This window comes from Corylus avellana, chromosome 3 (genome assembly GCF_965113065.1).
Source record: "Corylus avellana chromosome 3, dhCorAvel1.hap1.2, whole genome shotgun sequence".
NCBI lineage: Eukaryota > Viridiplantae > Streptophyta > Magnoliopsida > Fagales > Betulaceae > Corylus > Corylus avellana.
Window position 1 is genome coordinate 5,167,977 of NC_142492.1, and position 12,360 is coordinate 5,180,336.

General features: G+C 36.7%; 1 protein-coding gene across 1 annotated transcript; it reads right to left on the bottom strand.

The window, feature by feature from the left end:
* Positions 1-414: 414 nt before the first annotated feature.
* On the bottom strand, positions 415-2,677 carry CUC1 (NAC (No Apical Meristem) domain transcriptional regulator superfamily protein). Its single transcript, XM_088514265.1, has 3 exons — positions 2,166-2,677; positions 1,817-2,100; positions 415-1,179 (listed from the first exon to the last, which is right to left on the bottom strand). The coding sequence occupies exons 1-3, from the start codon at positions 2,344-2,346 to the stop codon at positions 562-564; spliced, it is 1,083 nt and encodes a 360-aa protein (XP_088370391.1). The 5' UTR covers positions 2,347-2,677; the 3' UTR covers positions 415-561.
* Positions 2,678-12,360: the final 9,683 nt, after the last annotated feature.

Sequence of the window (12,360 nt, forward strand, 5' to 3'; positions counted from 1 at the left end):
CATGTCAAATCCATGCATACAAAAATCATAGCCGATTACCATACTTTGAAGAGAAATACTTCTTTATCATCTTTTGCAAGGATCATCAAATTTAAAGATTTATCAAAAACAACTATTGGTACTCACGGGAACATCAATGGGTTCATTTTCATACCGACATAAAAAATAACATCACATGGGGAACATGATCAACGGTTAAGTCATTTTCTAAACACCCCCAGCGAAGCAAGATTACATATACCTGAAGTTTCCAATTAAAGCCAATACTATCTTTCCAATTATCCACGTGTGATGAAGACTAATCGAGTGGGATCAGTCACACTTCACCATCAAAACACCCAATAAACACCTGCCATTTCACTGCAGAACCCTAAAAAGATGCAGTGAATAATACCTACATCATTAATTACGAAAGAAACCCTAAAATTATCATAGAAATAATATTAATAATAAAACCGCTACGTAAGTGCGCGTTCTTACAGATAAACGGGAGACATTAACGTAAGAAAAACATACACATTTAAGAAAACTAAAACTACACTAACAAAAGGAAAGCTCTAATTAGAAGGTCCACATGCAATCAAGCTCGGTAGGACCGGCCATTCCCATCCGAACGCCGCCGCCGCCTTCCAGCTTTGGGTCGTCCGGCATTGGCCATGTTCCGGCTGAGCTGCACCCACCAAGGTCGGCTGAGCCGCCAGCGTGAAGCACTGGGGGCTGCGGAGCAGCCTGGGAGAAAAAGAAAGGCAGCTGAAGGTTCTCCTGCAACGACCTCAGGCTGGGGAAAGCGGAAACGCCGACGTTTCTGGGGTAGCGAGAGTAGGGGTCTACGCCAGAGATATGCGATTGCGGTGGCGGAGCGAGGTTGAAGCTGGAAGCGGCAGCGGAGGCTGCGGCTGCGGCAATGGTGGAGAAACAGGACACGTGCTCCCTGGCAATAGGGCTGTCGTACGAGCAGCCTTCACGGTCGGTGAGATTGACGGAGGAGCCACTGCCGGCGGTGGCTGCGTAGGGCGAGAAGTCGAGGAGCGGCGGGAGTGAGACCGAGGAGGGAGAGCTGGGCTCTGGGTAAAGGGTTATGGCAGAGCTCAGGCGGCCCTTCTTCGATCCACCGCCGCTGGTGGTTGCTCCCCCACTGGCGCCGCTCTTCTGGAATACCCGAGATATCACCCACTCATCCTATTTCAAACATTTTAACTGATCAGTAAATCACCATGCAGCCAACAATGTAGTACATGCAGTCTGAAGCTTAGAGCTTACGTTGAGGTTTCTGCTTTAATAAATTCGCTAGAAATTTTAACTCTTAAATATGATTTTGATATTTTAACCGTTAAGGGGATCCTCCACCGACCGACCCCCTGTACTTCTTACTTATGGAGAGAGAGAGAGAGAGAGAGAGAGAGAGAGAAAGAGCACCGACTTCCTGCGACTACTTTATCAGAACTCAAGTGCTGCTCCTAACAAAATCTCTTATCATGCAATAAAAACACTCGTGGGGCAGAAAATCTATAAATTCGAACATCAATCTATAGCCACAGATGCTTTTAATTAAACTTTGAAATGATGCCATAAATTAAATTTAAGTACTTTTCAGCTTTGCTGAGGAAAAGAGTACGGTACATTAATGGGTAACATAAACTCCATTAACAGTTGTCGACAGCTTTGAACCGTAGCAGTACCCTAACCTTATCAAACATCACTCAAAAAAATCCCTCAAACTAAAAAGGCTATGATCACCTACTTCCAACACTGTAACCGTTGTCACAGGCAAATCAGACCTTTTTGATAGAGAGAGAGAGAGTGTGTAATAATATACCTTGGAGCTCCTGGAGAGATAATGATAAGCAAATTTGCCTTCAAGGCGGTATTCATGCATGACCCAGTTGCTTTTTTCTCCCTTGGGAGCTCTGCCTCTGTAGAAAACCAGAGTCTTCTTCATACCAACAAGAGAAGCAGTCTTGGAGCTGTAAATCTCCCTGTCTTTCCCAGTAGCTTTCCAGTATCCAGCCTCAGTAGCCCTGTTTGTTCTAAGCCCAGTTGGGTATTTCCTGTCACGCAGGCTGAAGAAGTACCACTCTTTCTCCCCCATCTTCGCTTTATCTACCAAAATAACAAATTTGAGACTTTGAAAAAAGGGGGAAAAAAAAAAGTTGACATTTACATACCAGGTAGCTCCCATGGCTCGCACTTGTTGAGATCAACTTCAGCGATTGCCCTGCCTGAGAAACTGCTGTCCAAAACCTTCTTCAACAGATAGTATGTTATAAGCTCTTCATCAGTCGGGTGGAAGCGGAAACCAGGAGGCAAGTGGGCTTCATTGTTGTCAAAATAGTTGTACGGCTCCATAGAAACAGAGAGAAGAGGAAGGGGGGTTGGGGGTTGGGGGTTGGTTGGTTTTGTGCTTAAGCTTTGCTCCGGTTTGGCTACTTTATATTGGGGGGGATTTGGTGAATCGGATGGCAGAGGAGATCGGAAAGGGTGGAAAAATGTGGGGTGTCCTGTTCTGAAATCTCTGACGAGTCCCTTATGATATCCATTAAGCTAGAGAGAGTAGAGAGGGTGATGTATGTGTCTGATGGGGTCTGTTTTGAGTATGCGTGCGTGCGTGAGAAAGTGTGCAGGTATTCCTCTGTCAGTGAAGAAAATGAAAGGGAGGGAACAGAAAGTAGTTTTTATGAGGGAGGCCCTTTTGTGGGAGAGAGAGATCAAAAGAGATTTCACCATCTATATCAATAAAGCTGTTTCATATCTCCCCTGTCAGCACAGTGCAAATATTAAATTATCAAATCTCCACCCCCACCCCCACCCCCTGCTTCTTATTACACGCCATCTTCTCTTCTTTTTCCTCTACTTTCCTCTCTCCAATTACTCTTCTTATTATCGTCTTTGTTTTCTTATTCCTGTCCTTAACCCAACCTCTAAAACATCATACATATATAAAATAAAATATTATTTCACCCCCCTTTTTTTTTTATAACACACTTGCATCCCTTTAGGCTTTGGGCAACAACATGCGGCTAGGTGCTAAAACATTTTCCTCGTTATTTCACTTTTATGTCACTGTTTTAAGAGTTCCTTTTACTGGTTATTTATACATGACGTTTTTGTGCTAATGAGGTACAGAAACAGTATGACACATAAGACAAATAAGTCCCCCATGAAGCAGCTAAAAGCAAGGTGGAATTTAACGTTTTCTCCCCCCTCATGTTGTAAGCTTTTTGTTGCCTTGTTCTATTGGAATGATTGGATATGTGAATTTTTCTCTCCTTTTTTTTTTTGTTTATTATATATATATATATATATATATATATAGTTGAGTCTGCATGCCCTAATGCACAACAGATACATCTATATCCCTTCTTTTTTTTCTTTCTTTTTTTTATTACCATATTTACAAGGAAGTAGAAAAAGAAGAAATGCCCATTTCTATCAGGGTGAAAAGGGAGGGAGCAGGTGAAATTGCTCTATTGATTTTACACCCATCATGTGACCCATCACCCATCAAATTGATAAGGATTTCTTACTTTTAGAAACATTTACCACGCTTAAAAAAATAATAATAAATAAATAAACAAACGTCAATCCTCAAAAGATTTTTTTTTCTTTTTTTTTTTGGGGGAGATGGAAAATCTCAAAAGTGGAAAAGAGTTGGATAATCCAGTGTGGGTTGAGAACAATTTGCACATATTTGGTGATTGAAATTGGATCGTGGGCGACGTGGGGTTGCTGGAGTGTGCATTTGAAAAGAAATGATTAATTAAGCATGCAAGTTTCTCATCAGCAATCCCATCCATCCAATCGATGAAATCCATCACAATCAATGAGAGTGGGGGGATTGATGCAATGGGATTTTGACACATCATGCTCGGATTTTGAGACACAGCTCCCACACTCAGGCTTTACATCAAATCATCTCTTCAATCTGCATGCTAGAGTCCCTCTCTCTTGTCTCTCAGTGGGTATCCGTCGTTCCCCTTTTCCCTACTCATGCCCTTCTTGTTTTCTTTTGTCTTGGCTCTGCCTTGCAGCTGTTTCCCAAAATAAGCCAAAATAATATCCCCCCACGATCTTCTCCTATTTTGGTTACCTCTCTTTGCTTTCCCTTCGGATTCACGGCTTCTTCCTTTGAAAATCCAACCCGCCAAATAGCTCCAATTTAATAAAGACGAACTTAAGTTTGATTGAGTTATATAACATGACTCAATCCTATCATCAACATATATGAGTGAGACTTCAAAGTGATTTACACTAATCCAATATAAAGATTCTTATTTTGAGAGTTACAGTCATGTCCTATCCTTTACCTCATCACATAAAAATTGTCTTAAAGACATTAAAACCATCACAATAAATAGTAACAAAAATCTCCAATCTTTTTTTTTTTTTTTTTTATATGTCCACACAAGAAAATGGGAGGGAGGATTCAAACTAGTAACTTCCGCTTCATGAGGCGTAGTTTACAGTCGATTGAGCTACCCCTTGGGCACTCCAATCTTATTCCTTGTACTATGTAAGTAATAGAAATGTTACAGTTTTTTCTTGTGTTCTCTCTTGTTCTTACATGAGTATTTTTTATTTTATTTTACATATCCACACAAGGGGAGGAGAGGAGATATTTGAACTAATGACCACCGCTTTATGAAGCGTGGTTCACAACTGATTGAGCTACTTCTTGGAAACGTGAATATTATTTTAAAAAAAAACAGAAAAAAACTGAACTCACTAGTCCTTCATATTTTTTTTTTTAAGAAATCAATATCCACATAGGATTATAAAATAATGTTATAGCTATGAAAAATATTAATTGTTCTCTTGGTCCTAAGTGAATACTATTTTCTAAAAATCAAATGAGAAAAATAAATACTAATTTTTTTTTTCTAAAATAATATCTACTTAAAATCGAGAGAACGCCTAACATTCCAGTATAGCTATAGATGCTTTTTCTCATTTCTAAAGACTAGATAGGACTTCTAGTGAGTGCAAAATTATTATCACTTTAGAAAAATTAAATATATTAATATTTTCAAATAGATTTCAGAAGTCTGAAATATGTTACAAGTATTACGTGGAATGAGATTTTCACTATTTTAATTGAAAAGAAAAGAGTTATTTTATTTTATTTAATGGTGTACGTTAACGCAGCGAGCAATGAATGTGATACTACATTATTTAAAATATAATTAATGTATGATAATAATATACACAAATAAATAAAACAAAATAAAATGATTAATTTACACGACATATTGACGTATCACTCCCCATGAGGAAATAAGTGAACCGGACTGAGCCGGCCGGTTCAGTTACGAATCAAACGAAACAAAGTGCCAGTTTGAGTAGAGAACGCAACCAGGAGGAAGTTGACTTTTTTAAGACAAAAAAAAAACGCGTAATGTTAATATTAAAGACGTTTTTATTTTCCCCAAAAACCTTCTTTTATGGTTAGCAGTTTAAAAAACAAGAGAAAGAGAGTAGGGGGGGGCGCGTGGATCGAGAGAGATCGCGTCGGCCTTGCGGATCGCGCGTGACGACAATATTAGGTCACCTCCGCCGCCCTCCACCTACGGCGCATTGTAGTGCGGGTCACTCCCTTGCTTCGCCTTTTCCTTTTGGGCCACCACGGCTGGCTGGCTCATTGCTTAACGCTCTGGAGCGCAGTACGCCCACCTATCATAGCCCCTGATTACAATAATCGTCTGCCTCACACCAATAATGTCCATATATTATATAATCTGCCACCGTCCTTGATGCTGACACGTCACAGTCTACCTCTGGGGTCCAGCTGACGTGTTGAGATAATGTGCGCGCTTTGGTTTCGCAGTTATGCCGTGCGATGCGAATGGCTTGATACATCTGAAGCCGTTGGATTGTCATACCATTTACATTGAACTTTTTTCTTTTCTTTTTTGGCTGTTTTTTAAAAAAAAATTTAACAAAACTCACAAAAAATTTCATTTAACGTTGTCATCCTCTCTCCAAATGTAAAGGGGCAAAAACTAAGAGTCATTTAATTTTTGAAGGAAAAAATGTAAAAAATTCTCATAAACTAACGATTGTTTTTAAAATAGACCTATGAAAGTGATACATCAAACTTGTCAAAAAGGCCACTTTACCGTACTCGTCACTTCATGCGATTAGATCTGTTGTGGATTCATGTGAGTCATACAAAAATTCAATTATAAATTCATATATTTACTATATCGAAATGAATGAAATATAGGATGAAAAATTTTATCATTCTAGAACAAAAGATCTCACTCTTTGTGTCTTTAATCAATTTATCGACTATTAAAGAATTAAGTATTATTGGATTTGGATCTCTTATAATTAATGTAGAACCCATCTCCCCCTCCTCCCCCGCTAGAGTTAGCCTATTTACTTGATGTTACTTGTTCTTTGAGTGTTTTTTTTCCTCTCCCTCCTTCTCTGCCTCTTTTTTGATTTTAGGATTTTTTGGAGGCCGATCTTCCACCCTTCCTCATTTGCCGTGCCTGTTACTGGGTCGAGTTTGGCTCCGGTTCGTGTCGTCCCTGTCCGATTGACCGCCTGTCACTTGGTCCACCTCGACGCGTGCTCCACCACCTTACTACCCGGATCCGCCAATGCCCATCACACCTTTTGTATTTGATCTGTCTCTCCGGATGTGGTTTAATTTCGGTTCTCTTCAGCTGCTTTTTTTATTTCGTTTCTGGTTGTTTTATTTCCTTTCCTTTATGTCTTTCTTTTGACATGTATTTTGGTGTGTTGTTTTTGTTGCCTTGCCTGTTTGTCACACTTTGTTGGTGATGCTCTTGGGGGTTTCACTCAAACTCCCCCCCAATTTGTTTTGTGTGCAACGAAGATCTCTCTGCGCCCGCTCTGCTGCCCACAATCCACTGTTGGGTCTTTCCTCGTGTCCCACCGCGATGAGCTCCAACGCCACCGTCCGCGTTGGTTTCTGGCCAGCACATGATCGGCTTCCTTTCGGCTGTCGTTACTCGTTTAGTGTGATTCTCCTGTTTTATTCTGTTTGTATTTCTGTTTTAGTCATTTTATTTACTTGTACGCTTTTATTTTCTTTTTTGCTTATAATAAGGTTTTGTCCCCTCTCGATCTGCATGTGTGATGCCCTCTGAGTTATTTGCCATGGTCCAAACCTTTGGGTTGTAAATCTAAACGTTATCCTGACTTTCAAGTCAAGGAGAAAGAGTTTCGGTTGGGGGTTTGTTTACCCTCAGTTCCAAGGAATAAGTACTACCTATACATTAATTTGAATCTATTTTTTAATATATAGATTAGTCATGGGTTAGTAGATTGGTTTTGGGTCAGAAATATAATACGTCATCTGTGACGCTTGTAACCTCATAGCTTTGGCTATGGTTGCTTGTAAAACTTTATACTCATGATTTATATGAATAAGACTGATATGGATTCCGTTTCAAAAAAAAAAGAAAAAAGTATTTTATGGAATATATTTTATTAAATCTTACTTATATAATTTAAAATAATTTGTTAATCTCAATTTTTATTTTTAAATTTGGCATATCACTATTTATTTTTATTTTTATTAACTCATATAAAGGATAAAAAAAAAAGTTAATATGAAAATAATAAATATTGAGTTATTAAATATTAATATGATAAAATATGGATAATTTATTTTTAAAAAATTATTGAAATTTGAACAAATTTATTATGTAGATAGGGGTGTAAAGCACACTACATAGACGGTTATTATCCTTATTCCGCGTCCGTATATGCACTCTATGGAGAGTAGATTTTAGTAATCGTCTGCCCGTCTATGACATGTGGCATCCGCCCAAACAGGTGGGCATTTTTTTTAATATACTAATTGCCTTTGATATTAGCTTTGCATTTTCGGCTATTTTTTTCAACTTCATTTTTTTGAGAACACCTGAGTTAGAGAAGGAGCGAGGGCTAAAAGAGAATTGCGATTACTCAGGGGGGGGGGGGGGAAAGAAAATTAGGCATTAGTGTTTCATTTTCTACTCCTTTCCCTAGACAAAATGATGTAATTTTTGGATTTAATTAAAAAACGATGTTGTTTTATAAGACAATTATTTTATGTATATGTGTATATATATTCTAGTATCGGCCTTCCGCCCATAATTAAGGGCTAAAAATTCGCTTATAACCAATGCAGATGGCCTCGTTGAGAGCACATAGTAGTGAATCCTCAAACTTGGCTTAATTAACCCAAAAACTAGGGTATGGGACGTGAAGTAGGGATTAATTGGCTATATATATATATTATGCTCGGAAGATATTACTTCAAAATAAAATAAAACAAAGGAGGAAAAAGTTAGAACAACTTTGGACTTTTTGATTTAGCAGTGAGGTTGTAGAGATTCCTGTGGAGCTTGCATGCAAACAGAAGCTTTTAAGAAAGCAGCAGGCAGCCCACCGCCAGGATTCCAAGTAGAAAAGGTTAACGACAGAATGATTGATAAGTGTATTATCAATTGAGATTTCATTTCATCAATCTCGACTGTCCACAAAGTAAGTGTCTACTCCTTGAAGTTTGAAGATATGACATGCCCAAACCTTTGGTCTTGTTTTTGTTGGAAACTGAAACATGTCCCAGAGGTAGAGGTAGGGTGGATCAAATAAATGTCCCGCTGCATGTAATTGAAAAGGCTCATGGTTCCATTTGGTATTGGACAGTGATTATTTAGTGAACATGAATTATAGCAAAAATATATTAATGTTAGAAAAAAAATAAAAAAATAAAGAAAAAAAATATTTTGTAGTGATTTTTTTATTCAAATTATAGTAAAAAAATAATTAATATATATAAAAAAATATAAATATTAAGAATTAAACTTTTTAAATAAATAATAAGGAGTTGTCATCAAACGGCCGGTGTCGATATATGTTTGATAAATGATATAACTTTACGGCCTATAGGATATGCTCCTACCCCAATGGTGGTGGGTGGTGGGCTTATCCTATTTCCAAGATTGATTAGCCAACCTTTTTGGGTTTAATTTCTACATTTTGTGATTTGACTCCACTAAAATGTTTTGGGATTCTCCTTCTTTTTTTCTTTCTTTTTTTTTTTTTTTTTTAAAAATAATATTATTATTATTATTATATTATTATTAGTAATTTGGTGGCTGCATTTTCCTGCATACTCCATGGTGCCTTTTAGTTTATCATGAAATTGTATGAAAATAATAATTTCATTTCAGCATTGATTCCCTCACCCCAACTTCTTTGGCACACAGAAATAAATATTATGATAAAGAAAAATGAATACTAAAAAAAACATTTAAGTGAAAGAAAAATGAATACTAAAGTGTTCTTTTGGTTTTTCGATTTTTTGTTAATACTTCTATTTGATCTCTGTTATTTCTGTTGCAAACTTGCAACAATATTACCTTTCAATTTTTAGAGTCCGTTTGAGTTTGCGATTTCAAAAAGTGCAACTTAAAAATAACGATTTTAAAATGTACGATTTGAAAATACGATTTTTAAGTGTTTGACAAAATTGCGGTTTTACATTTAAAATAGCAGTTTAGCCTTTAAAATTCTGCGTTTTCAAAAAAACACCTCTTTATTTGCGATTTGAAAATACAAATTATTTGTATTTTAAAATTGCAATTTTTTAAAAAACGCAATCCCTCAAGTCCCTCAACTAAAATTGTAACTTATTGTTTCATTTAATTGAAGATAAAATTTTGATAAAAGAGAGTTCTATTTCCTCTCTTTTATGCAATCAACTTTGGTAGGGCCTATGATCATGGTGCGAGAAGTAAATCTTCAAATGGTAGCTCAGTCGATTGTGGACCACGCCTTATAAAACGAATGTCATTAGTTCGAATCCTGCTTTTTTTTTTTTTTTTCCTTGTACTAACATGTCAACAAAAATTTAAAAAAGAATGGACATTATTATTTATCGCAACCACGTATGGTCTAGATCTTCTCCATTTCACACTTCAATAGATCCCGCCCTTTAATTTCATAAAATCTCACCATGATAATAATGAAAATGCTACTTAATTTTTTTTTTTTTTTGACATGTTCTTTGTAGAGCATGGGGGAGGAAAATTCGAATTAATAATCTTTGTTTCGTGAGGTATAATTTTTATCTGATTGAGTTATTCCTTGTGGACAATATACTACTAAATTATATGAACAAATGCGTGATAATTATCATTAATCTAGAGTGAAACTATATACCTATAAATAGATCCATATATTTGTAGCCATCCATCGATGCAAGGTATAAATTTAATTAATATATATTTTAATCATATTTTACTGTATTATCATTAAAACAAAAAAAAAAAAAAATGGTGAAAGGATAATAAAGGCCACAGATAAAAGAAACTAGTGATGCAAATGAAAACGTACCTAGTACTAACTTACCCATTACTCGGCGCCTTCCTAAAAGAACAAGAAAAGATGGCCCATGTTGGATGCACCGCACGTGAACCTTTTAAATAATGTGGTCTTTCATAAATTGATGCACCAATTATGTATGTTGACTAGGATGTTTGAATTATAATCAATTCACTTCTTTAGCTCCCTATCAAAAATCCTAGCTTGTGAGACCCACAGATTAACCTCTCTATCTATATGGTCCTCCCGAAATTGCTAAAAAAAAAAAAAAAAAAAAACAAACAAATAAAAAAATGGTCACCCGAAATTAAAGCCTCCATCAATCCTATTTTTGTAGAGTGACAACTTATGTTTCTGTGTCGGTAGGGATGGTCCAGTCAGAGTTAGACTTTGGTATAGGTAGGGGCTGCCAAAAATTTTAGTGGATAGGAGCCAATAGTCGGTTTCTTTTCCTTATTTTTTTCCCTTGTGTTGGGAGGGGAGGGAGGATGGCCTACACCGGCTACCCCCCAGTTTTTTTCCTATGTGTCGGGTTTCAATCATGCTAATGTATAAGCATAATACTACATAAGTCAACTCTGACTCGATTATGAGTAAACCACATAACATCCAATACAACCAAAGCAAACAACCTCCCTTTTTTTTTTCTTAATTGAATGAGGGAAAAGGGATCTCTAAACCTCCATTAATGGGGGTGGTTAGATGCTTATGAGGGTCTAAGATAACTTTTACCCACTCAATAATTGGAAGATTTTCAAAAGCAGCAGAGTCTAAGGGCGGAACTACACGAGGGTTTGGGGGCTTTGCCCTTATGTGTCCTCAAATCTTTTTTTTATTTTTTACTTTTGCTCCCAAACTATAAATACTAGTTCCACCCCTGAACAGAGTCAGTGTACTGACTTCAACGGTAAATAAAGCAGAAGGAGAAGGAATCCATAGCCATTGATTTGGAACAGACCGACAACTGAGGTGGATTCTTTGAATATGGCTGACTGAGTTTTCATCAAAGACTTCATTTAGTTTCTCCATATCCCACTCTCAGGATTGTGATAAAATAAGATCTGAAACTTTCAAATTGGGCAGATTTTCAAGAGTATGCTTTGGCATTAATAAAGGGATCCAAGGATCCTTCATATGTTAACCATATCTCCTCAGCCAACAGAATTAACATGCCCATTTGCTAACCAATGAGTTGTTTGAGCACCTTGACCTTCCTTTTTATCTCTTTTTTCCTCTCCCCTTTCTTATGGCCCAACAAAAATTGGATATAGACTACTTAATTACATAGAGAGAAGCCCTCAATTGGCAAGATAACCCCCTTACCTTTCTTCCTGCTGATCTTGATATCGTTACTAAAGCCAATCGCACTCTTGTTGGAAGTATTATCTCCCAAAGAACTATATTCAGAACTTCTCCCAAAGCCTTAATTACTTTAATAAGCCTGGAACTTTATGTCATCCTTTGGTGAAACTGCAAATTATTAAATAATTTTTTTAGAGCGATAACACAGAAGAGATCCTTTAGAAGTATAAATCAAGGGAAACATGACTTACAAATAAGGATTTAAATACTTCATGCTTCAAGAGTGATTCTTAGGAGATCCAATTTTATCTTTGGTATGAAAATTGATGATGGTAACTGGTTGAACAGTATAGAAAGGAATTGGAGAAATGTTTGTCAATTACTTCAAAAATCTGTTTACATCTTCAAAATCCCTCCTTACATGGTGATTTTACTGATTTAGATAATCTCTCTAGCCATGTCATTTATGAGGAGCATAATATTCAGCTTTGTGCAATCACTTAAGAATCAGAAATTTTACATACTATTAGACATTTAAATCCTATCAAAGCCCTTGTTACTGCTCATATTACCTTCAATTTTTTATAGAGAAATGTTAGGGCTAGGTGTCAATAAGTTTTTTATATTTGGTCTATATTTTATTTCAAATTCAATAAATCAACCATTAGATTTGTGGGTCCACTATTAATTTATATGGGATCCACATAAGTCCAC